Source organism: Caretta caretta, chromosome 2 (assembly GCF_965140235.1).
Source record: "Caretta caretta isolate rCarCar2 chromosome 2, rCarCar1.hap1, whole genome shotgun sequence".
Lineage (NCBI taxonomy): Eukaryota > Metazoa > Chordata > Testudines > Cheloniidae > Caretta > Caretta caretta.
Genome location: NC_134207.1, coordinates 33,544,983 through 33,572,530, shown reverse-complemented (window position 1 = coordinate 33,572,530; position 27,548 = coordinate 33,544,983). Strand labels below are relative to the sequence as shown.

General features: G+C 44.2%; 1 protein-coding gene across 2 annotated transcripts in view; it reads right to left on the bottom strand.

Moving 5' to 3' along the window:
- Positions 1-22,119: 22,119 nt before the first annotated feature.
- Positions 22,120-27,548, bottom strand: part of RSPO2 (R-spondin 2) — a 170,923-nt gene continuing 165,494 nt past the window's right edge. For both annotated transcript variants that reach the window (XM_048841487.2, XM_048841486.2), the window contains exon 6: positions 22,120-24,235. In XM_048841487.2, coding sequence (XP_048697444.1) covers positions 24,126-24,235 — 110 coding nt within the window. In that variant the 3' untranslated portion in view covers positions 22,120-24,125. The remainder of the gene's footprint in view (positions 24,236-27,548) is intronic.

Sequence of the window (27,548 nt, the reverse complement as noted above, 5' to 3'; positions counted from 1 at the left end):
ACTTTTGAATCTCATTTCCTGTTTGGCCAGCGTGGAAAGCTGCAGGTGACCATGCAGAGCTCATCAGCACAGGTGACCATGATGGAGTCCCAGAATCGCAAAAGAGCTCCAGCATGGACCGAACGGGAGGTATGGGATCTGATAGCTGTTTGGGGAGAGGAATCCGTGCTATCAGAACTCCGTTCCAGTTTTCAAAATGCCAAAACCTTTGTCAAAATCTCCCAGGGCATGAAGGACAGAGGCCATAACAGGGACCCGAAGCAGTGCCGCGTGAAACTGAAGGAGCTGAGGCAAGCCTACCAGAAAACCAGAGAGGCGAACAGCTGCTCTGGGTCAGAGCCCCAAACATGCCGCTTCTATGATGAACTGCATGCCATTTTAGGGGGTTCAGCCATCACTACCCCAGCCGTGTTGTTTGACTCCTTCAATGGAGATGGAGGCAATACGGAAGCAGGTTTTGGGGACGAAGAAGATGATGAGGAGGAGGAGGTTGTAGATAGCTCACAGCAAGCAAGCGGAGAAACCGGTTTTCCCGACAGCCAGGAACTGTTTCTCACCCTAGACCTGGAGCCAGTACCCCCCGAACCCACCCAAGGCTGCCTCCTGGACCCAGCAGGTGGAGAAGGGACCTCTGGTGAGTGTACCTTTTAAAATACTATACATGGTTTAAAAGCAAGCATGTGAAAGGATTACTTTGCCCTGGCATTTGCGGTTCTCCTAGATGTAGTCCTAAAGCCTTTGCAAAAGGTTTCTGGGGAGGGCAGCCTTATTGCGTCCTTCATGGTAGGACACTTTACCACTCCAGGCCAGTAACACGTACTCGGGAATCATTGTAGAACAAAGCATTGCAGTGTATGTTTGCTGGCATTCAAACAACATCCGTTCTTTATCTCTCTCTGTTATCCTCAGGAGAGTGAGATATAATTCATGGTCACCTGGTTGAAATAGAGTGCTTTTCTTCAGGGGACACTCAGAGGAGCCCATTCCTGCTGGGCTGTTTGCCTGTGGCTAAACAGAAATGTTCCCCGCTGTTAGCCACAGGGAGGGGGGAAGATTGAGGGGGTAGTCACGCGGTGGGAGGAGGCAAAATGCGAACTTGTAACGAAAGCACATGTGCTATGTATGTAATGTAACAGCAAGGTTTACCCTGAAAGAGTGTAGCCACTGTTTTATAAAATGTGTCTTTTTAAATACCGCTGTCCCTTTTTTTTTCTCCACCAGCTGCATGTGTTTCAATGATCACAGGATCTTCTCCTTCCCAAAGGCTAGTGAAGCTTAGAAAGAAAAAAAAAAACGCACTCCGATGAAATGTTCTCCGAGCTCATGCTGTCCTCCCACACTGACAGAGCACAGACGAATGCGTGGAGGCAAATAATGTCAGAGTGCAGGAAAGCACAAAATGACCGGGAGGAGAGGTGGCGGGCTGAAGAGAGTAAGTGGCGGGCTGAAGAGAGTAAGTGGCGGGCTGAAGAGAGGGCTGAAGCTCAAATGTGGCGGCAGCGTGATGAGAGGAGGCAGGATTCAATGCTGAGGCTGCTGCAGGACCAAACCAGTATGCTCCAGTGTATGGTTGAGCTGCAGCAAAGGCAGCTGGAGCACAGACTGCCACTGCAGCCCCTCTGTAACCAACCGCCCTCCTCCCCAAGTTCCATAGCCTCCACACCCAGACACCCAAGAACGCGGTGGGGGGGCCTCCGGCCAACCAGCCACTCCACCACAGAGGATTGCCCCAAAAAAAGAAGGCTGTCATTCAATAAATGTTAAAGTTGTAAACTTTTAAAGTGCTGTGCTTAAAGTGCTGTGTGGCATTTTCCTTCCCTCCTCCACCACCCCTCCTGGGCTACCTTGGTAGTCATCCCCCTATTTGTGTGTTGAATGAATAAAGAATGCATGAATGTGAAGCAACAATGACTTTATTGCCTCTGCAAGCAGTGATTGAAGGGAGGAGGGGTGGGTGGTTAGCTTACAGGGAAGTAGAGTGAACCAAGGGGCGGGGGGTTTCATCAAGGAGAAACAAACAGAACTTTCACACCGTAGCCTGGCCAGTCATGAAACTGGTTTTCAAAGCTTCTCTGATGCGTACCGCGCCCTCCTGTGCTCTTCTAACCGCCCTGGTGTCTGGCTGCGCATAACCAGCAGCTAGGCGATTTGCCTCAACCTCCCACCCCGCCATAAACGTCTCCCCCTTACTCTCACAGATATTGTGGAGCACACAGCAAGCAGTAATAACAGTGGGAATATTGGTTTCGCTGAGGTCTAAGCGAGTCAGTAAACTGCGCCAGCGCACCTTTAAACGTCCAAATGCACATTCTACCACCATTCTGCACTTGCTCAGCCTGTAGTTGAACAGCTCCTGACTACTGTCCAGGCTGCCTGTGTACGGCTTCATGAGCCATGGCATTAAGGGGTAGGCTGGGTCCCCAAGGATACATATAGGCATTTCAACATCCCCAACAGTTATTTTCTGGTCTGGGAATAAAGTCCCTTCCTGCAGCTTTTGAAACAGACCAGAGTTCCTGAAGATGCGAGCATCATGCACCTTTCCCGGCCATCCCACGTTGATGTTGGTGAAACGTCCCTTGTGATCCACCAGAGCTTGCAGCACTATCGAAAAGTACCCCTTGCGGTTTATGTACTCGGCGGCTTGGTGCTCCGGTGCCAAGATAGGGATATGGGTTCCGTCTATAGCCCCACCACAGTTAGGGAATCCCATTGCAGCAAAGCCATCCATTATGACCTGCACATTTCCCAGGGTCACTACCCTTGATATCAGCAGATCTTTGATTGCGTGGGCTACTTGCATCACAGCAGCCCCCACAGTAGATTTGCCCACTCCAAATTGATTCCCGACTGACCGGTAGCTGTCTGGCGTTGCAAGCTTCCACAGGACTATCGCCACTCGCTTCTCAACTGTGAGGGCTGCTCTCATCTTGGTATTCATGCGCCTCAGGGCAGGGGAAAGCAAGTCACAAAGTTCCATGAAAGTGCCCTTATGCATGCGAAAGTTTCGCAGCCACTGGGAATCGTCCCAGACCTGCAACACTATGCGGTCCCACCGTCTGTGCTTGTTTCCCGAGCCCAGAATCGGCGTTCCACAGCATGAACCTGCCCCATTAGCACCATGATGCATGCATTGGCAGGGCCCATGCTTTCAGAGAAATCTGTGTCCATGTCCTGATCACTCACGTGACCGCGCTGACGTCGCCTCCTCGCCCGGTATCGCTTTGCCAGGTTCTGGTGCTGCATATACTGCTGGATAATGCGTGTGGTGTTTAATGTGCTCCTAATTGCCAAAGTGAGCTGAGCGGCCTCCATGCTTGCCTTGGTATGGCGTCCGCACAGAAAAAAGGCGCGGAACGATTGTCTGCCGTTGCTCTGATGGAGGGAGGGGCGACTGATGACACGGCTTACAGGGTTGGCTTCAGGGAGCTAAAATCAACAAAGGGGGTGTCTTTACATCAAGGAGTATTTCAGGCAGGACTTCACGGAGGGTTCCAATAAGAAATGGTGCACCTAAGTTATCGTTCTTATTGGAACAAGGAGGTTAGCCTGGCCTCTGATTGATACATGGCTAGATTTACCTCGCTGCACCTTCTCTGTGAGTGACTGCAGTGTGACCTAGAGGAATGAGTCCCCTAGACAGGGGAGGAGGCAAATGAGTACAAAACAAATCTGGTCTATTTCTTGTTTTGACCCACTCCATCTATCTTTTACATCTTTGGCTGGCAGCAGACGGTGCAGAAGGACTGCATGCCATCCACATCTCATGGCTGCTCGGCAGAAGATGGTACAGTACGACTGCTAGCCATCCTCATCTCTTGCCTGCCTGGCAGAAGATGGTACAATACGACTACTAGCAATCCTCATCTCTTGCCTGCCTGGCAGAAGATGGTACAGTACGATGGCTAGCAGTCCATATCGCCTGCCCGCTCACCATAAGACGGTTCAATAGGACTGACTGCAGGACTAAAGAGAATGACCTGGTCAAGTCACTCCAAATTTAGTCCCTGCGCCCATGTCTGCCCAGGCGCTCCCAGCCGACGTGGCCAGGAGCACCTCGGACACGACGAGAATGACTACCAGTCGTATTGCACCGTATGCTGCCAGAAGGCAATGGGTTGCTGCTACTGTGCAGCAAAGCCGTACCGCGTCTGCCAGCATCCAGGAGACATAGGGTGACGGTTACCTGAGCGGGCTCCATGCTTGCCGTGGTATGGCGTCTGCACAGGTAACTCAAGAAAAAAGGCGCGAAATGATTGTCTGCCCTTGCTTTCACGGAGGGAGGGAGGGAATGGGGGCCTGACGATACGTACCCAGAACCACCCGCGACAATGTTTTAGCCCCATCAGAGTGCTCCATTGTGACTGCTCTGGACAGCACTCTCAGATGCCCAATTGTTTGCCGTTGCTCTGACGCCGGGAGGGGCGACTGAGGACATGGCTTACAGGGTTGGCTTCAGGGAGCTAAAATCAACAAAGGGGGTGTCTTTACATCTAGGAGTATTTCAGGCAGGACTTCACGGAGGGTTCCAATAAGAAATGGTGCACCTAAGTTATCGTTCTTATTGGAACAAGAAGGTTAGCCTGGCCTCTGATTGATACATGGCTAGATTTACCTCGCTGCACCTTCTCTGTGAGTGACTGCAGTGTGACCTAGAAGAATGAGTCCCCTAGACAGGGGAGGGGGGGAAGCAAATGAGTACAAAACAAATCTGGTCTATTTCTTGTTTTGACCCACTCCATCTATCTTTTACATCTTTGGCTGGCAGCAGACGGTGCAGAAGGACTGCATGCCATCCACATCTCATGGCTGCTCGGCAGAAGATGGTACAGTACGACTGCTAGCAGTCCGTATCGCCTGTCCGCTCACCATAAGACGGTTCAATAGGACTGACTGCAGGACTAAACAGAATGACCTGGTCAAGTCACTCCAAATTTAGTCCCTGCGCCCATGTCTGCCCAGGCGCTCCCAGCCGACGTGGCCAGGAGCACCTCGGACACGACGAGGACGACTACCAGTCGTTTTGCACCGTCTGCTGCCAGAAGGCAATGGGTTGCTGCTACTGTGCAGCAAAGCCGTACCGCGTCTGCCAGCACCCAGGAGACATAGGGTGACGGTTACCTGAGCGGGCTCCATGCTTGCCGTGGTATGGCATCTGCACAGGTAACTCAGGAAAAAAGGCGCGAAACGATTGTCTGCCCTTGCTTTCACAGAGGGAGGGAGGGAACGGGGGCCTGACGATATGTACCCAGAACCACCCGCGACAATGTTTTAGCCCCATCAGGCATTGGGATCTCAACCCAGAATTCCAATGGGCAGCGGAGACTGCGGGAACTGTGGGATAGCTACCCACAGTGCAACGCTCCGGAAGTCGACTCTAGCCTCGGTACTGTGGAAGCGCTCCGCTGAGTTAATGCACTTAATGCACTTAGAGCATTTTCTGTGGGGACACACACACTCGAATATATAAAACCGATTTCTAAAAAACCGACTTCTATAAATTCGACCTTATTCCGTAGTGTAGACATACCCTGTGTTAGTAATGAGATCTTAGTCTGAGCATCAAGGAGGTGATTGTGTTTACAAGGAGACTGGCAGGCTTGCGTCTCTGAAGGAGTAACCAAGAATGCAGGCAGTGCAGCTTTCTAAAAGACAAGTCGTATTTAAATTTATCGGTTTAAAAATCATGCTGCACTTCCATCCAAAGTATACGATGTCCCTACAGTATTTCTATAGGCACTCTGAAGAGGAAGCTTTATTTTATTTCACAGAGCAGGCACTATATTTAGATGCACAAAGTGCATCGGTGCAACATATTACAAGAGCCATATAAATACTTAGATAGGTGGATAATATATAGGTGCATAGCTCTGTACTACTATATAGGTGTATGAGGTGCCTCGCCTGTCAAGCGCTGAGTCACCTCGTCTCCCTTTGACTTCTCAGGACCTTAGAGGATTGGATCTTCCATTACCAACATAGTCACATACCTAACAAAAGTACCCTTATCGCAGTTATTCCATTGTACAGGTGTAATTATAACTACACTTCTCTCTTATTTTCTTTCTATAGGGGCTGAATTTACAAACTGCTGCTCATAAGAGAAATCTCATTGACTCAGTAGGACTATTTATGTGAATAAGGATTTGCAGGAGCGTGCCTTTGGTTTCAACCTAATGTTAGTTCACCAACATGTTTTGAGAGGCTAGGAGAAGGACTTCCTAGTCCAAAGGATTGCACCATTCCTCATCATGGGCAGAAGTTTTTCAGATTGTATTTGGCTTTGTATTTTACCTGCACCTGAATCAATGCAATTTGAATTCCAGAAATTTCATACATATTCCAAGACCTATTCTAGGTATATTTAGGCCCAGCTATTAAGCATATATTGCAAGAGCAGAAGAGAATATAAATGTGTTGTTCCAATATATGAACAAGATGCTGATGCTTAAGTAGCATGACTGTATCAAACACTTAACATAAACATTTAAAATGACTAAATCCATTTCCCCTACCAATTCCCGTTTGAACGGAAAAGTTGAATATCATTAGTGCCAAAATTCAATTGTGGCCCTTCCAACTCCTCTTCTACAGATTTTTAATCAGGGTTTTGAAAGTTTAATGAGAGAATTCCGCCCAAACGAAACAGGATAATTAGAGTGCAGCTTTGCTGCTGAGGAGTTAAATAAAGGGAAACCTGCATGACATCCATTTTATCCAATATGGTTCCCCAAAATAACAGTTCAAAAATAAGATGAAACACATAGTTAACCACTTCTCTGCCTTTCCCAAACCTTATGAACTTGTGTTCGTAACGCACTAATTTAAAGACACAGGCATTATAGTTTCGGCGTTGTACACATATTGCTGCCAAGGGTAGAACGGCGCATCTTGGATTTTATGTCCTTTTCCAGCCGTGTTTTCCTTCTTAGCAGGGTAATTAACAAGATCAAGAGCTATGGCTTTTGGAACGGATGGCTGCTACTAAAAGGGATTTTGCTTTGAGGGATTCAGCTGCTTGCACTTTTCTTCTCTCCGTGCTGTTCTTTTGAACATGCAAGAGGAAAACTTTTACAGAAAATGTCCTATAGACTTTTGTAGAAATGTAGGCCCAGATTCTATGGTCCAAGCAAGCTTCTCTAAGACCCGGACTGGAGAATGGGGGTGATCACAGGACACCAGTGACTGCATCAGGCTCCAGTGTCCATTAGAACAACTTTCAGGCTGCTTCAACTCATGCCTGGATATTTATAGCCCCAAGCGACCACTCCTGCACTGGCAGATCAGGTAGAGGTAATGGTGTCTCAGCCACATCTTCTACATTGACGTAGCCATACTGGTATCTGTGTGAAGCTGATGTTAGCTGCTACACACTACAGTTCTGTTTCTCTGGCCACAGCCACACCCTTCCTAATTTGGTTTACAAACTCAGTAAGCATTCCTTTCAAGCAATCAAATGCTCTTACAAATTGCTTAGCTTTCAGTTAGTAGGGTTTCATCATTGCTATTTTAACTCCACTCTCACCCCATCATCTTTTAAGTGGACAATGCTAGTTTTGCCCTATTTTTCTTAAACGGGCCATGCTAATTCCTCTTTATCCTTTAAATCCAAGCCAGGCCAGGAAAAGTGTTGTTATCACTGATGCACTAGCCAAATTCCAGCAAGGTAATTGAATTCTGCCCTGCTAAATTTTCTGTACACTTTCAGCTGGAAAAGCTATTCTTCACTTTGCTGCCCTAACAATTGTGTAGTGTTGTTGTGTTTCACCACAGAGCTGGTTGCAAATGGGTATAGGTGGGTGAGTTGGGGAGGGGTCTCTTGAGGATCCTAAGGCATGAATGGTGCTATATAAATTGTAAAATCATTGCCCTTAGTAGTATGCCTGAGGGTAATTTTTCCTTTCTGACTGCTCTGTGAAGGGATTCATACAAACAATGCCTGATATGAAGAGAAATACATTAGCATGTAAATTGAAGATTATGACCCAGATTCTGATCTGAATTCATTAATTTTCATGAAGTTACTCCCAATTTACATCACCGTCACTGAGTTCCAAATCTGACTCAATATGCGTATCCAAATGTTCCAATCTGCCACGTCAACCCTGCCTTGCCCAGTTCCAAACGTGAGCAGAAAACATTCAGTACTATGTATTCAACTGTTTGGAAAAGGCCTCATTGGTGTAAATCAGTGTTGGGCAACCTGCTGTCCATGAGGGTAATCAGCTGGCAGGCCACAAGACAGTTTGTTTATATTTGACTGTCCGCAGGCATGGCTGCCCACAGTTCCCAGTGACTGTAGTTCGCCAATGGGAGCTGCAGGAATCGGCGGCTAGCATGTCAGTGTGGCCCATGTCAGGGTAATCTGCTGGTGGGCCACACATGGCCCATGGGCCACAGGTTGCCCACCACTGGTGTAAATCAACAGCAAGAGTGCAGCACTATTTCGGAGTGCCATCTACCCACAAGTCTCAAATTGTTTGAAGAAGACAGCGGTGGCAGCTTCTGCAGAAAAGGAAAGTGATGCATGCCATATTGGTCATGCTTGAGCTTCTGCTTAGTAACCATAGCACGAAAATAAGTGAGGCTTGGTAAATGCTACAGCCTATGGAACGTGGACACTTTTGCTATCCAGTTAGGCCAAAGGAATGAGATACAGTTGCAGAAAGAAAGCTCGCTAAAATGTGAGCTTAAGGGAAGGAGCTTCCACTGTGAGCTTGACATGACAAAAAATAATGAATTTCTTCCAACATTGAACAAAGACCTTGATTTGAAGGAAAACAGCGTAATCCCTAAAGCACATGTATATGTGCCTCCCTCTCTGCTTCATTATAGAACTCCCGCCTAGCGCCTTCCTCAGACCCCTCCCAACTTCCATCCTGCTAGCCATTTAAAGAACACACATGCTGGCTACATGACTTTGTCTTATTTCGACTTAGCCATGGAGAGACAACAATCAAGGCTGGAATGCACATAAGTCTCTTTCCTAAGAATGAGTCCTCCAGCCTTAAATAACCTACAGCTGCATCAGAGTATAACAGCCCAGCTGTTTAGAAATGCAGGCCACCGAGAGCACATCTCGTCCAGTGCTCTACTCTCTTCTTCCTCATTTGCAGTGCTTGCTGGGAAACGTTCTTCAAAATCAGTTTGAAACTAAAAGAGATGCAGGTACAGTCGAGCTGATAGAACACCTTCTAGCTAAGGCCTCGTCTACACTAAAAAGTTAGATCCACCTCAGTACATCACTCAGGGCTGTGACAAATGTCACACTCTGAGAGCCATAATTAGGTTGACCCAGCCCTTGGGGTACACGCATCTACTTTGAAGGAATTCTTCCCTCAACCTAGCAACCGCCTCCTGGAGAGGTGGATTAACTACATCAGTGGCAAAACCCTTTCCATAAATATAGAAAGGGTGTATGCTCTAGCATGACTGCACAGCTGCAGCACTGTAGACGTAACTTGGAGAACTGCTTCGGGTCAGGATGAGCGGTAGTTTGAGAGGAAGGAGAATGGGAGTATGTGCTGGGCCTATAACTCAAGGGCAGCAGAGGTAGAATCAGCATAAATATGGTCTTAAATCATATCAAAACAGTTGTCTCATACTCGAGATTCCTCAGGTAAGAGCATCCTTCTCTCCTTTTGCCAGATCCAACGTCTCCCTCCTCCATCAGGGAGCCCAGACAGACTAGACTAATGAAAAAGCAATCGTTGCACTGACACCAGCATCAGGAAGATGTTGGTCACCCAGTGACCATGATGATAGGTGCGTCCTATGCTCCTAGGTAGATTGTAGCCCCCATAGTTTTAGGATGTAGTATTCTGTTCAGGCAGCCTCCACGTAAAGGAAAACTTCATCTGTATCTATACCTGTTAAATAGTTATTTAGAATAGGGAAATGGAAGTTTGAAGTTACAGCCATGGCTATTTATGGTAGAAAATGCTGTTCTCTAATTGAGTGCCTCACCTCCTGCACATATTCAGAGCACTTGTTCAGTGGTGCTGGTGCTATTTCTACAGACACGAGGATACTGTTTGGCCCATTATTGTCAAAGGTCTCACTTTTAAAAGGATGAAGCTAGACATTTCACAGATTCCACATCTGCTCTTTCCTTTTACATCACACCTCAGAAAATGATGCTGACCAGAGAGCTAGTGAGAATTAATACATTTCTTCACCATATGTGCACCACCTCTATTCTGTCTGCATTAGAGCTGGATTTCCTCCAGAGTGGCTGGCTGCCTACCTAGAAAATACAAGCCAAAACATCTGTGAGTCAGCTATGTGCTATGAAGCATCTGCACACACTGCTCATGGGAGCTCCCTGAATTATGGTCCTAGGGAGAACTAGGTGTGGGGAGAAGGGAAAGAAAAAATAATCCTCACATTACATTATTAGCATGAGGTGCCATACGGATTCACTAAGAACAGCTCCAGAAATTTACAAAATAGCTTTTTAGCAGAGAATGGAGAGAGGGCTATAGAAGCAATAGCTCAACAAGACAACTTTGCATCAACTTGTTAGTGTTTGCAGTTCCTATTTAAAGGAAGAAGAAATACAATTTTGAATCCTGGGCATTTTACTCCAGGTATCTTAATATTGCCACTCAGCATTTGCACACAACCCTAACTGCGCAGAGAGCTTTACAAAACATAGACTAAGGCCTTGTCCAGATTGAGAGTTAGTTCATGGCAAGCTGGAGTGTAAATCTACAGCGCTTCAGGGCACCACTCACTAACAGGCTATCTGGACCTGCTACCGCGCACTAAAAGTTCCATAGTGTGCTTTGATCTACTGCTCTTCCAAATAGAACTTTGTGTGTGCAGTCGCAGGGTCCAGATGTCCCATTAGCAAGGGATGTCCCATTAGGAAGATTTACACCCCAGCTTGCTGCACACTGACTGTCCACACAGGAGTGCCCTAAGAGCTTCCCCTGCTCCAAAGAGCTTACAATCTAAAAGATAGGACAAAACATGGGACCACTCAACATCTACACAAGGGTGAGAAGAGTCAGTGGAAGAAGAATTAATGAGAAAGTGGCCAGTAAGATGGGACCTGAAGAAGAGAGGGGGTACTTGGCAGAGGAGTGAGTGACTGAACCAAGCACAGGGACTGCATGAAGGGAAACATACAGCAACTGGGAAAAGGAGCTGAAGGGAGCTGTAAGGAGATCAGAGCATAACAGTTTATTGTGCTGGCCACATAACATCCTTTAAAACAAAACACTAGCCAATCATTGCCTCTCTCACATTTGTCAGCAACAACTACCGTCTTCCTATAAGCCACCCCAATACTCAAGCTAAAAAACCCTCCCTAATTTTAGGCCAAGGTCAAATACATGCGTGGCTGAGAAGATAAGCCTTGTACCATTTCAGGAAAGCTTTGGTATCTTTTGGATTAGGACCAAGTACCACACCCTTCTGAGGGATCCCTATAGAATTTAATAGAGATTGACAACCATTCGATACATTTTGGAACCATCCTTTAGTGTTCTGTTTTACCTGTCTAGAGAGTGTGATGGGCAAGGATGATGACACCATGCTAGATGTCGAGAAAGGAAATCAAAGCAGCAAACAATTTTCACAAACTTGAAAACTTTTGGAAAATTAGCATGACTGGCACTGAGACAAAAATACTAATTTTTAACACTGGCATCATGTCTTTCATCCTTTTTGGAGGAGAGCTAGGGAAATCTACAACAGAAATTCATAAAAAGATCAACTTATTCCAAAGTAAATGCAGGCTGAAGAAGATTTTCAGAGTCCATTGTAAAGAGTTTCTTGCAACACTAGAAATTCTGAGTACAGCAAACCAACCTAAAGCATCAGACATGATAAGGTGACAATGGACATATTTAGGGCATGCTTTAAGGATGCCACCAACACAACTTCCACATCACAAGATAATATGGACACCACTTGGGAAGAGGAAAAGAGTGTGACCTAGAGAAACACTACACAGAACAATAGAGAAAAAGGCAAATCGATCAACATGACACTCAGAAGTCTAAACAGACCAGCATAAGAACAAAATAAACTGAGGAAACTGGTAGATACCCGATTCAACGGAGGGTTGCAGGAGGGAAAAGAAAGAATAGAATTATATAGCAGGGATACAATTTGCCACTGATTTCTACAGGATGGTGCAAAAACATAGAAAGGCTATCATGTTTATGTTTTAAGAACAAATTCTGTTGATTCCTGTTGGCTTCATCCCTGTTAAATTCTCCAGGACTTTTCCACTGGGGCAGAGAATAGTTCCTCAGACCTTGCCATCAACTCTCAAGTTAAAATGTAGCTACTGCTAGCTGGAGTTCCTCAACTATCGTGTTGGTACCGAGGGAGAGATATGGTCTCTTGTGTGGACTGGTCCTAAACCATATGGAGCTTTACAGATGAAGGCCAATACCTTACAGTTCACCCAGAAGCAAATGGGAAGCCTGACAGAGCACAAAGCAGAGGAAAACTCTTGGTTTTCTCCTCACAACTCTCCTTTTATCATCTGTTTCTGTGGATGTGTAGTCCTGTCTCATGCTACTGCCAGGTTGCCTTTGCTTGGACAATTGCTTCATTTACTTAAACCTGTGGTTCTATTTGGAAAAGTGACTGGAAAAAATTGTACCTTCTGACTCACTGGATCCATCCTCTGGGGGTGTGTTCAACTCTTTTACTAAGTTCCAATCAGTTACTCCTGTATAACCCAGGCAAAAGCACTAGGGTTGCAGAGGTGACACAAATGTAACACTTGAAAACTAAGAGGTTGCACAGACGTAGCAGAGGCTATAATTTGGCCCACAGAACCTTTATTATAAATGACGGTGTGGGAGAAAGAAAGATCCCAACTTGATCTGAGCTCAAAGTAGATATACAGGCTTGACAATTAGAAAAAGAAAAAAAAATAAATTGTAAATTGAGCCAATTTGCATAATAGAAAGAATGAGAAACAAACACAAGCCCCACAATGTCATTTGTGCAGTCATTTTCTGTGACACTGCTCTCTAAACACTGGTCTTCAATTCTCTTTTAGAGTATGTCTATACTAGCAAGTGTCAAGGGGATCAGGTTACTCTAATAGCTGCCAGGTCAGTTATTTCACTCCTGGGGGGAGAGCTGGCATGAACAATACAATTACAGGTGCAGTGTAGGTCCATTAGTGAAGAGTTAGTCAATTCATGGCAATTGGTTTGCAGGTTACATCAGAAGGATAAATCCTGCTCTCATTTACCCTGGTGTAAATCCAGAATGACTCTAATGAAGTAGCTGGAGTCTCTCTGATTTAAACCAGTAGAAATGAAAGAGGAATTCAATTCAGAGATACACACAGTTTCCTGAAAAGAAAGAAAGAAAGAAAGAAAGAAAGAAAGAAAGAAAGAAAGAAAGAGCATTTTGAATGACAAAAATCTCTTCAGATTCACAGTGAACACATGTACTATATAAGGTATAAAAGCAGATGATAAAATAAGTCAGATATTCAAATGCTGTCAAATTAAAATCCAAATTTTATTTTATTATGTGGCAACAAAGAAAGCTGAACCACTAACCCTAACATTGGAGTTGATCAAAATCTTCTGAACTTTGAAATTTCCTTTAACATTTTTACTAAAATTTTGAATTGGGAGAAAAAAGCAGCAATGGCAGCAGCAAGAAAAGACTTCGGAGATTTTGTAAAATTTTGTTGCTGCATTTTTGACCAGCTCTACTGAAAATCCACTTTTAAAAACTTTTTCCTTCCAAAACAGCTCCAGAGGAAGTAACTAAAGGAAACGGCTGATTTTGCGTCTTGTGTTTAAAATGTTCCATTTTATCCCACAGAAGCCTTTACGATTAAGGATGCAGTTACCATTTGCATATCACAAATTTTAGTTAAGAAATTATTTTTAATTTATGTTTTTCATCCTGTAACTTAACAGTTGTATTCCTAGCACAGAAAGGTAGAACTGAAGTAGTGTGAGTTAGAGACCTGTTACCTTAGGAATAAGGAAGGAAAAACATACCAAGAGTTAAAAATAACAAGTTACCTGCAGGAAGAGATGAAGCAAATAGCAGCCAGTCACAATATGGTTGCTTTAGTGCTGCAGCTGCTTGACTCTGCCAAATTTAAAGAGTTGCTCTCAGAAAGGCATGCTGGGGGGAAAGTTCTTAAAGAAAGGCAAACCTGCTCTGGAAAGAGTAAGTGAAGGCCAAGCATAAAAGAAGGGACTCCTGGGGGAAAGTGCTTTATGTCAACAGTGATATTTTAAAATTAACAACAATATAAGCTCATATTCAATATTTGAAGCTTTCTCTAATAACACCATCAATCTTTTCTAGTTTAAAACCATGGATCACAAACAATCAATAGCTTGCTGACCTGGGGACATACAAAATTGTTGTGAAGATGTGAGTAGCCACTTCCCCCAGCCCAAAACAAAAAACAAAAGAAAACCCAAACAGACAAAAACAAAACAAATAGCAAAAAAATTTTGTTCTCCTGTCTTAAGAGAGAAAACATTTGATTCAATAGATAGTCACTTTTCTTCATACAAAACAAAAAGGTAGAATCTGCCTTAGGGGGAAGTAAGCTATTCATTAGAAAAGTTCTTTAAAGAGCCTGTTTCTGATCTGTAGAGGAAGCAGGCTTAGCCTCTGGAGTAACACAAACTGTTTCTATCTTCACCTCTGAGAGATGGGCTTTTCTTTCCTCCTTTCCCGCCCCCTCCCACAAATAATCTTTGCAATTCATATCTGTGTAGACAAAACCTCTCTCACAGATACTCCCTGAAACATCCTCTTGGCTGAGTGTGGGAGGTCTCAGTCTCTGCCCCTGAGAGGATCACTCCTGGAATGGAGACAAGCACAAGGAAACATAGGGCAAATCTTGATAACCAGTCAGTGTTCTGAATACTTTGTTGGGATCCTGATGGATAAAGGGAGGATGCAAAGAAATGCCAAAGGGCTTTTGGAAATAGCCAGAAAGATGACATTGATGCTAGGTGGAGTTGTCTGTAACAAGGGCCAGGTTCACTATCTAAGGGTCCCCCTTAACAATACAAAACAGAACTGGCTCAAGACCTCACCCAGTAATCTGGGACAATTTAACACCACCCCAGGCATCTCTTAGAGGCAATACTTCTCCACTCATGAGCACTGAGTCTGTGTATAACAGAGAGAATTTTTCTTTAAAAGGAAAAGGGGACCATGATTGCTACAGGCAAACACCCACAGCACAGTGCATTGAGCAGTTTCCTTTGCCTCAGTTTCTCACCTGTGGTGTGAAAATCTGACAAAATATGTCCCTTAACACATCACTCTCTTCTCCCTCTGCTGTAGCCCATAGAATCATAGAATCATAGAATATCAGGGTTGGAAGGGACCCCAGAACGTCATCTAGTCCAACCCCCTGCTCGAAGCAGGACCAATTCCCAGTTAAATCATCCCAGCCAGGGCTTTGTCAAGCCTGACCTTAAAAACCTCTAAGGAAGGAGATTCTACCACCTCCCTAGGTAACGCATTCCAGTGTTTCACCACCCTCATAGTGAAAAAGTTTTTCCTAATATCCAATCTAAACCTCCCCCACTGCAACTTGAGACCATTACTCCTCGTTCTGTCATCTGCTACCATTGAGAACAGTCTAGAGCCATCCTCTTTGGAACCCCCTTTCAGGTAGTTGAAAGCAGCTATCAAATCCCCCCTCATTCTTCTCTTCTGCAGACTAAACAATCCCAGTTCCCTCAGCCTCTCCTCATAAGTCATGTGTTCTAGACCCCTAATCATTTTTGTTGCCCTTCGCTGGACTCTCTCCAATTTATCCACATCCTTCTTGTAGTGTGGGGCCCAAAACTGGACACAGTACTCCAGATGAGGCCTCACCAATGTCGAATAGAGGGGAACGATCACGTCCCTCAATCTGCTCGCTATGCCCCTACTTATACATCCCAAAATGCCATTGGCCTTCTTGGCAACAAGGGCACACTGCTGACTCATATCCAGCTTCTCATCCACTGTCACTCCTAGGTCCTTTTCCGCAGAACTGCTGCCTAGCCATTCGGCCCCTAGTCTGTAGCGGTGCATTGGATTCTTCCGTCCTAAGTGCAGGACCCTGCACTTACCCTTATTGAACCTCATCAGATTTCTTTTGGCCCAATCCTCCAATTTGTCTAGGTCCTTCTGTATCCTATCCCTCCCCTCCAGCGTATCTATCACTCCTCCCAGTTTAGTATCATCCGCAAATTTGCTGAGAGTGCAATCTACACCATCCTCCAGATCATTTATGAAGATATTGAACAAAACCGGCCCCAGGACCGACCCCTGGGGCACTCCACTTGACACCGGCTGCCAACTAGACATGGAGCCATTGATCACTACCTGTTGAGCCCGACAATCTAGCCAGCTTTCTACCCACCTTATAGTGCATTCATCCAGCCCATACTTCCTTAACTTGCTGACAAGAATACTGTGGGAGACCGTGTCAAAAGCTTTGCTAAAGTCAAGAAACAATACATCCACTGCTTTCCCTTCATCCACAGAACCAGTAATCTCATCATAAAAGGCGATTAGATAAGTCAGGCATGACCTTCCCTTGGTGAATCCATGCTGGTTGTTCCTGATCACTTTCCTCTCATACAAGTGCTTCAGGATTGATTCTTTGAGGACCTGCTCCATGATTTTTCCAGGGACTGAGGTGAGGCTGACTGGCCTGTAGTTCCCAGGATCCTCCTTCTTCCCTTTTTTAAAGATTGGCACTACATTAGCCTTTTTCCAGTCATCCGGGACTTCCCCCCGTTCGCCACGAGTTTTCAAAGATAATGGCCAATGGCTCTGCAATCACAGCCGCCAATTCCTTCAGCACTCTCGGATGCAACTCGTCCGGCCCCATGGACTTGTGCACGTCCAGCTTTTCTAAGTAGTCCCTAACCACCTCTATCTCCACAGAGGGCTGGCCATCTCTTCCCCATTTTGTGATGCCCAGTGCAGCAGTCTGGGAGCTGACCTTGTTAGTGAAGACAGAGGCAAAAAAAGCATTGAGTACATTAGCTTTTTCCACATCCTCTGTCACTAGGTTGCCTCCCTCATTCAGTAAGGGGCCCACACTTTCCTTGGCTTTCTTCTTGTTGCCAACATACCTGAAGAAACCCTTCTTGTTACTCTTGACATCTCTTGCTAGCTGCAGCTCCAGGTGCAATTTGGCCCTCCTGATATCATTCCTACATGCCCGAGCAATATTTTTATACTCTTCCCTGGTCATTTGTCCAACCTTCCACTTCTTGTAAGCTTCTTTTTTATGTTTAAGATCCGCTAGGATTTCACCATTAAGCCAAGCTGGTCGCCTGCCATATTTACTATTCTTTCGACTCATCGGGATGGTTTGTCCCTGTAACCTCAACAGGGATTCCTTGAAATACAGCCAGCTCTCCTGGACTCCTTTCCCCTTCATGTTAGTCCCCCAAGGGATCCTGGCCATCCGTTCCCTGAGGGAGTCGAAGTCTGCTTTCCTGAAGTCCAGGGTCCGTATCCTGCTGCTTACCTTTCTTCCCTGCGTCAGGATCCTGAACTCAACCAACTCATGGTCACTGCCTCCCAGATTCCCATCCACTTTTGCTTCCCCCACTAATTCTACCCGGTTTGTGAGCAGCAGGTCAAGAAAAGCGCCCCCCCTAGTTGGCTCCTCTAGCACTTGCGCCAGGAAATTGTCCCCTACGCTTTCCAAAAACTTCCTGGATTGTCTATGCACTGCTGTATTGCTCTCCCAGCAGATATCAGGAAAATTAAAGTCACCCATGAGAACCAGAGCGTGCGATCTAGTAGCTTCCGTGAGCTGCCAGAAGAAAGCCTCATCTACCTCATCCCCCTGGTCCGGTGGTCTATAGCAGACTCCCACCACTACATCACTCTTGTTGCACACACTTCTAAACTTAATCCAGAGACACTCAGGTTTTTCTACAGTTTCGTACCGGAGCTCTGAGCAGTCATACTGCTCCCTTACATACAGTGCTACTCCCCCACCTTTTCTGCCCTGCCTGTCCTTCCTGAACAGTTTATAACCATCCATGACAGTACTCCAGTCATGTGAGTTATCCCACCAAGTCTCTGTTATTCCAATCACGTCATAATTCCTTGACATCACCAGGACCTCCAGTTCTCCCTGCTTGTTTTCAAGGCTTTGTGCATTCGTATATAAGCACTTGAGATAACCTGTTGATCGCCCCTCATTCCCAGTATGAGGCAGGAGCCCTCCCCTCACAGACATTCCTGCCTGTGCTTCCTCCCGGTATCCCGCTTTCCCACTTACATCAGGGCTTTGGTCTCCTTCCCCCGGTGAACCTAGTTTAAAGCCCTCCTCACTAGGTTAGCCAGTCTGCTGGCAAAGATGCTCTTCCCTCTCTTCGTAAGATGGAGCCTGTCTCTACCCAGCACTCCTCCTTCATGGAACACCATCCCATGGTCAAAGAATCCAAAGCCTTCTCTCCGACACCACCTGCATAGCCATTCATTGACTTACACGATTCGACGGTCCCTACCCAGGCCTTTTCCTTCCATGGGGAGGGTGGACGAGAACACCACTTGCGCCTCCAACTCCTTTATCCTTCTTCCCAGAGCCACGTAGTTCGCAGTGATCCGCTCAAGGTCATTCTTGGCAGTATCATTGGTGCCCACGTGCAGAAGCAGGAAGGGGTAGCGATCCGAGGGCTTGATGAGTCTCGGCAGTCTCTCCGTCACATCGCGAATCCTAGCCCCTGGCAAGCAGCAGACTTCTCGGTTTTCCCAGTCAGGGCGGCAGATAGATGACTCAGTCCCCCGGAGGAGAGAGTCCCCGACCACCACCACCCGCCTACTTACAGTAGGATGGCCTTGGTTAGCAAAGACCCAGAGTTCAGAGGTGCGTTCACAGGGATTCACCTCCCACCCTGGGGTGGGGGGGCCTGAGCAATGCCTCTGCTGCTGCCACATCTGCAACTGGCTCACAGCGGCCGCTGTCTCTCTGCCATGGCTGCTGCCGCCGCCACCTCTCTCACGTCACATTCTGAGGTTCCGCCACCTGACCCAGCTTTCAGTGATTCCAGCAGAAAGCGGAGAACCTCACTGCCAGTGCCGTGTCTTTCACTGCAACACTGTCCCCACCCAAGATCTAATGCTTAGCCCTTAGACCTGATCAGTAGTGCAGTTAGTTCCAGGACTCACTCACACACATCTTCACTGTGATTTGGCATCCTTACCCCCTGATTAGCATGTGAGGTTCAGGGTGACCCCCCTCAATCAGGGCATGGTAAACACAATTCTGTGACCCTTTACTCCTGCAATAAGGATAACAGCATCCCATTACCCCTGCATTCAAATACTAGAGCGATTTGTAACCCAAAACCAGCCAAAAAGTGATCATTCTGGCAAAGCAGCTCCAGCTGCCATGCATCTAGATAGAATAGGCACTGTATGCATGCACAGTCTGCTCCTGAAGTCTTTTCCCCCAGTGCATCACTAGATGTTAGGGGAGAGCTCATTCAAACCCTGCTTACATCAATAGTGCACCTGACCAGCTTTTTACTCAGTTTCTCAGAAGGAAAATGAAAAGAATCTCAGTCAGAGAAAACACCAAGTAAAAGTGAACTATCCAGACAAACACAGCAGGAAAGAGGGCTGCATGGTTTCATAGAATCAAAGAATCATAGAAGATGAGGGTTGGAAGAGACCTCAGGAGGTCATCTAGTCCAACCCCCTTCTCAAAGCAGGACCAACACCCAGTAAATCATCCCAGCCAGGGCTTTGTCAAGCTGGGCCTTAAAAACCACCAAGGATGGACAGTCCACCACCTCCCTAGGTAACCCATTCCAGCGCTTCATCACCCTCCTAGTGAAATAGTTTTTCCTAATACCCAACCTAGACCTCCCCCACTGCAACTTGAGACCATTGCTTCTTGTTCTGTCATCTGCCACCACTGAGAACAGCCGAGCTCCATCCTCTTTGGAACCCTCCTTCAGGTAGTTGAAGGCTGCTATCAAATCCCCCCTCATTCTTCTCTTCCTTGGTTCTTTGAGATGGACTCTGTCTCACCAGGTGAGTGCTCTCTTACCATCTGCTAGTTGGGACTGTGGAGCTCTGGAGAAGGCCTGACAGGTGTTGGCCAAGAGAAACTGTAGATATTGGTGCTTCCCCAGATAGTGGAAGAAACAAGTATCCTGGGCCTGATTGCAGTGGGCCTGATCCAAAGCCTGCTGAAGCCACTGCAAAGAATCCTATTGACTTCAGTGGGTTTTGAATCAGGCCTATTGTGATCAGAATTCCATGCAACAGCTGAGGTCAGAGAACAACTTCAGGTTAACTTTTTAAAAATGTTTATCTAATTGTAGGCTGTTCTGAAGTCTTGCAACCTTAGGCAGCTCTAATCTGTCCTGGGGCCTGGCCTGGTGCAGAGAAGGTCAACCATCCCAAGGGCTCCTCTTCTACAATTGAACATCTGGCCACTTTCTTCACACTGGACCCTGTGACCGTGGAAGGCCAGATGCCAGCTTTTGCCCTGGCTGTAAGCGTAAGCTAAGGACTGGAGACCAGGCCAGTTCATCTGTATGTTAGTTTGCTCAAAAGAGATATTAGTCTTATAAGAATGTATTTAGTGTTTATACTCTATGAAATGTTTGTAAATTGCTGTATGCCTTAATCTCACTTGCAATGTCTGTATTCCATGCAATAAGAAAATATGTAAAGTTTTGTTTTATAACTGTGAAAATGTTTGCTCTGAACTTGTGAACCTAGGCACAGGAATTGTCCCCACCACCCATCCAGAAGTACTATTAAAATCAAAAGGGTCATCAAGGATCAGCGCAATACAAAGGATTGGTTAATGGCCTTATTACCACACCTGGGCAATACTATGTGCAAGCAAGCTTGTCCTTTGGCTTGGAAGCTGAATGAAAGAAATAAAACAAAGACCCAGGAAAATTTTCCATCTTTTTGGCTCTTTGAACTCTGAAGGGCCAGAGACGCTGAGCCAGAGACACTTTAGTCTGCCCTGAAAGACACTTTAAATGGACAGATCACTATAACTCTGTCACTTTGAGGATGTAGATGGTAACTCATGTGTGGGTATGTTAGCTGGCTTTAACCTGTAAATAACTCTCATTTCTTTGTCCTAGTTAATGAACCTTTAAGTAGTTTGTTACAGGATTGGCTACAGGCACTGTCTTTGGTGTAAGACCAAACTGGGCACCAATTGATCTGGGGGTAAATGACTGGGACTGGAAGCAACCTGAATGTGGTGTGATTTTTGGTGGAAGTGACCATTTATCATTAAGTCCAGTTTGTCAGGGTGGCAAGATAGACTGAATAGTCTCAGGGACTGGCTGTGACTCCATGGTAAGACTGTTATAGCGACCCAGGAATTCACATTTGTTACTGGCTTAGCGAAATCTAATTCTAGAACCTCCAGTTTGGGATCTCTGCCCTGTTTCTGAGAGTAGTGAGCCACTGCAGACAATGTGACAGACCCAATTCAAGAAACCATCCCTATTCAGCATTTAATTGTGTGATTAAAGTTAAACATGTGCTTAAGTCCCATTGAAGTCAATGAATCCTGAAAAAGGATATACTTAAGCCCATGCTTAAATGCTGTCCTGAATCTGGGACATTGTTCTATGTGTTATCTACACTGTACAGGTGCATTCTGAGTATAAGATCACTGGGAAAGGAGGATTGTTCTTTAGCTTATGTTTAGCATACAGAACCTGTTTTAAGGTGCCAGGCCCATTTACAATACCATGTAAATAACTGACAAAATTTTGCAAAAAGAAAAGGAGTACCTGTGGCACCTCAGAGACTAACAAATTTATTTGAGCATAAGCTTTCGTGAGCTACAGCTCACTTCATCGGATGCATTCAGTGGATTTAGCTCACAAAAGCTTATGCTCAAATAAATTTGTTAGTCTCTGAGGTGCCACAAGTACTCCTTTTCTTTTTGTGGATACAGACTAACATGGCTGCTACTCTGAAACCTGACAAAATTTTGTTTGGTTTAAAAATCTCTTAATTATTCAGCTTCCGTGGGCAAACACATTTCTACTCACCAAACTTCTTTGAATATTTTTTCTGGATTCCATTAATAGGAAATTCATTCTTTAAATTAAAAAAGGACCAACATATTTTACTCAGAGGTTGACTATAAAGTTTTATTGTATTTTTTAGAATAAATTTCATGACATGGCTAATAAAATATTTGTAATCTCTGCCAGTGGAATTCTGCTCAGGTTTTCACTGCATCTATAACCAAACTTGATAACCAACAATCAAAATAGGCAGCTACATTTTTTCAAGTCAGCTATTTAATGCCCAAAACAACATCCCAGGAATAGAAAAATTTTATTAGTCTCAACAATAAGGTACTATATGTAACTTGTTCAAGCTAAATAGGAACATACTCTAGAATGAAAAGAGTTGAGAACTTCAGGATTAAGTGAAAATCCATAAGAAGTTTCATACAACATTCATATATGGCTTAATACTGTGTATTTCTTGTAGTAAAAATACTCCTAGATAGCTAAGCATGGATACAATATCTGTGTTTGTTTATACTTTTCTTTCATAGTTTATTTGTGAAGAGTAGAACCAGTAAACCTAAAACTAACACTGTTTTATTTTCTAAAGAGATAGGTGGCAAAGCCTTTTTTCTTTACTTTATATTTTCTCTAGTTCTTAAGGTCATGATGCACATACAATCTTAGTTCTGGAGCCAGAATATAATCCACGAGTGAAGGCAGGCAGCAATGTTAGTGCAGGCTTTTCCAAGTCAGGCCTTCAAAAGCCTTCACTTGGAATGCTGGCCCAATAATGCAAGACTACTGAAATATACCCTTTGAGATTTCTCCTTCCCTAAATGGGGAAATGCAATAAATAAACAGACCCAGATGCACTGCAAGGTTGAAACTTGCTACAAATTCCTGAACTGAGTGCCAGCGTCAGGAAATGAATCCCCTTCACCTACAAATTATCTAATTTTTAATGTTTGGTGGCAATTTCTTTTCTAATCCCCATGGTAAAGGCCTCTTTTGCTAACCAGTAAGGCTAGGATTTTGAAGTAATCATTATTAGGACTGGTGGGGATAAAGTACTGGTCAGAGTATGAAGAGAGCTATGCATGAAACTCCTGTGATGGATAATGAGAGTTATTCATATAATTCCCCATTCACAATCTTGTTTCCCTGAACATCCGTCACCGCCATAATTTACCTTAACTCTTAGATGTCAGATTTCTTTCTGTGAGAAGCAACACCAAGGTAAGGTTACACTGTAATTGAAGAGACTTTAGTTTTACTGAAAGACTTAGGCATGAATATTCCAAATCTGACACTGTGTTCTGAGGCCAATATAATCTAGTTTAGCTATGTGAAAGTGCCTTAACAAATGAGAAACACACCTGGCTTCCTTAAAATTAATGATAAACTGTAAAAACATTCAAAACATAGTAAAAAGTGTTTACTGGACTATGTTTAGAAATTACTGGAACCAAAGTGACATAACTTTAAACATACATAACATGTTACACATGAGAATGAAAGCACAAATGTACAGTAAATAAGTTTATTTACTCACAGACCGCATAATATGTACACATGAGGACTATTGTGCTCCTAGAACACTAAGCAGTAACTCCTGTGGTATATCTTCTTAAAGCAGTTTTATTATACAACTGTTTCAATACAGAGAATAATGCACATTAACACTAAGATATTCATATACATTTACTCTTGAAATGTACAAATATGAGAAACAAAGGCCATAAATGCAAGAATACCTACACCACCCAGACCTCCTCTTTTATATAAATATGCACAAGTCCATTATCTAATGGTGATTTGCAGCCTTCTTTCCTGTTTCACTTTTATGTCTACACATTGGCCATTTCCATTTCCCAGGCACTGAATGCAAAGTCTTTGACACACTTCGGCACCAATTCCACTGATTCAACTCAGTGCACTGCAGCCCTTGGAGTCTTCAGGTTCAAAAAATAAAAAGTATAAATAACACAAACAAACTTGTGGACATTTTTCACAAGTTATTTGCAACCAATACTGTCAAAGCAGCTGAATTGCAGTACATCCATATGCAGGAGCATATAGCAGCTTTTGTGCACTTTGCAAAAAATATAACAAACAGAAAAGTCTTTACTGGCTAGCTCTGTCTGTAGCTAGGAAGATGCTGTGCTGCTTCTGAGCCCTTTCCATTAAATTCTTTTTCTTCTTTCTCTTGTCCTTTGTTTTTGCTGTCCTCCTTCCTAATTGGAAAAAAAAAGCACAAAAATAAAACAAACAATCGTTAGGTAAAGGGTTATGTTGTGTTTTTCAGAGAATGCAAAAATTATTCTAGAAGTTGCTGGGAAAATATGTACTGTGTGGCAATGCTGACACGGTACATCTACACTGAAGAAAAGAGAAAAGGCCCCGTGGCAGCACGTTTCAGAGCCGAGGACAACTGACTCGGGGCTAAAAATATCAGTATAGACACTCCTGCTTGGGCTGGAGCCCAGGCTCTGAGATCTACACCCCTCTCTGGAATATCTGTATGGCTACTTTTAGCCCTGTGGTACAAACCCTGTTAGGATATAGATATTCAGGTCTGTCTGTAAAGGCCTATACTTTAAGAATTTAGATGTATTCTTATCACTTAGCTAGTTATAGAGGTACAAAACAAGAATTTAAATCTTCTAGGCTCTTCTCTTTCTCTGGAGGTGATAGATCAGATCACATTTCTAACAGCCCCAGATTGCCTTATTTCAATGTGACTAGTTTGAAATGTGAGGATGTGACCATACGCTTCCCAGCTTACGGCTGCCTCTGCTCCTTAGCCAAAGATCTTAGCCTAAGAACACAGCCTCAGACTGTCACAGTAAGAGAAGGCCCTTACACATGCAGACAGTGATTTTGATTCTTGTTTTGTACCTCTATAACTAGCTAAGTGATAAGAATACATGTAAATTCTTAAAGTATAGGCCTTTACACCCAGGCCTGAATATCTGTATCCTAACAAACCCTACAAGCCCAAGTCAGTTGACCCGGGCTCTGAGAATCACTGCCGTGACTTTGTTTTTGCAGTGTAGACATACCCACAGCTACTGTGTTAGTATGTTAGTCACCAGAATGGCAATTGTTCAGTGTGGTGCATGAATAACCAAACTCTTAAGCAGGTGCTAAAATGTAGTCCTGAATAAGGAAGCTTTCTTCAATCAGGGCCTTACATATGTGCTTAATGTGCTTTTAGGTATGAAGGAATAGGGCTTTAGATGGAAGCCTCCAGGTCCTACTGAGATATGCTGTGTAAGGAGTATAGGATACATTTATACTGCTGTATATGATCAGTGGAAAAAATGAGGAGTTCAGTCTCTAGACCTGCGAATCCAGCACCTTTCAGGAATACTTAATTCACTTAAGAGGATGAGAGTGGAGAAAAATCAAAGTGTCCTATAATATAAAAAATAGTAAAATATAAGGAGAGGGAGAGAGAGAGTATTCTTTAGCAGTAGAGAAGATTGTCAGTATGATCTTGTGTTGCTTTCATATGGTTTGTAATGAAGGCAGACACGATGAGAAGTTATGAAACATTTTCTCCATTTGATTATAAGAGTTTAGATAAAGGATATGGTTCAAAAGGAAACAGCTTTTGGGGTTATATATCTAATGCACATATGATTTTAAGACTTTATATATTCTTGAGCATTATACCATTCAGTGTAATTATCATTAGGAGTTGGCAGGGAGAAGAATACTTATTTTTATTTTTAAAATATAACAGGGCTTTAAGATAATGAGAGCACAACTGTGGTCCCACATTAAAATCGTCAGAGTCCTAGGAGTTTACTTCTGCTTCTCATTAAAGTCTGGTATTAATGCTACAATGGCATTTTGCCATCCTTAAATGTAGTTAATCTTACACAGTAAAACCTTAGTCCAACCAATCATTAACCGGAGCAGCCTTTAAGTTAAAACTAATTAGTAACACCGTATCTAATGACCAGGCACATCTAATGAGGTCAGAAAGATGAAAAACTTGACACTAAATTGCATTAAAACAGAGATGGTTTCAATTATAAAAATTTCTATACTATCATAATTTTCTCATGCAATTATATTGGTTTGATCCAGGGATCAAAACAGTGATGTTTAAACAGTTGCATATTGTATTTTTTCCTCATATTTTACATGTTCAAAATAGTTTTTAAGCCTGAATCTTGGCGTTCAATTATTAACTGGCAAATGGAGAGAAGCAATTTTGAAAGGGGTGACAAAGCTGCTAGTCAGAAGAGCAGGGGGTGCATTCGTGCCTTCATTGGAGTTTTTCCACTGAAGCTGATCAGTACCTGACTCTTCTATCACTTTACTGGGACGAGTGCATACACCACTCAGCAAAGGAAGTATAATATGCGCTCACCATCACATCTTGTTTTCTTTATCCTCCCCTCCAAAGAAGTAAACAGAATGCTGTGTGGAGTGTTAATTCAGTAAAATATGTAAACTTTTTCACTGTGAACTCTGAAACTCACTGCTAAAATGACAGACAAAGGACTACTCTTTATCCGCTTGTTTCAGCATTCTATCATAGTTTTCCCCTTACAAATCACATCGCTAGCATGCTCTGTGAATATGATACCCCATGGTAAAGAAGCAGTGAAATATAACAGACTTCAGTGATTCTATATCATTGTACAGAGCTGCAACAAAGACCATTTCAAGTATTTTGATGGGATTCAGCTAGTCTATTAAAAACACAGTAATTTTGACAAAAACAACGACAGTTTCACTGTTTTCCTTTTGAAAACAGCCCTAGATCCGAAGTAACTCCTGCAGGTTGGAAAGGAGGGGGTTGAGTCAAGGAAAGAGTTGCAGCTCTGGAGTGCCCCCATGTAATGCTGTGTTGGCCCTCCTCACACCACACACTACCTTTTTGACCTAGCGCAATGGACAGACTTTCCCTTGGGAAAGCATCAGTTCTGTGAGCTGTCTGCACACACACAGCCCCAAAGTCCATTTAGAATTTCAGATGGAGAGCTCTTGGTAATTTAAAAGGCATTCTATTGGCTAGCCCGTTTTGTTCCTAGAATGCAATAGACTCTTAGAGACTAGTGGAAAGAGTACTGAATGTGAAGGCTACAGAATTCAAAGCGCGGTGCCAATGCCTCCATGCATGCAAATTTCATTGAATTCAGACTTATCTTAGGGTGTTTACTCTGTCAGCAAACAAATGCTAAGAAGAAGAGAAGGAACCTCCTTACATTTTGCTACAGACTGTTCTATTGCAGGGTGTTATGGTGTTGTATGTATGGTAGAGGAAGTAGGTCTTCACACAAGCACAAAATGTGAAATCTCAGCCAACCAGTTAGCTTGCAGGCACCAGGGAGACGTGTAGGAGGAAGGAGGAAAAGGCATTTTCCCCAGCATAGCCAGGGAGAGACCCTGCCACTGCACTGCAGCAGTTTCTTTAGCTGTGTGGGTGACGTAACCTTGGTGCAGAGGGAGGATGTGAAACAGCCGTGAATATACTCTGGCACCTACCCTGACACAACTCCATCCATGTCCTGCTCCCATCCATTATGT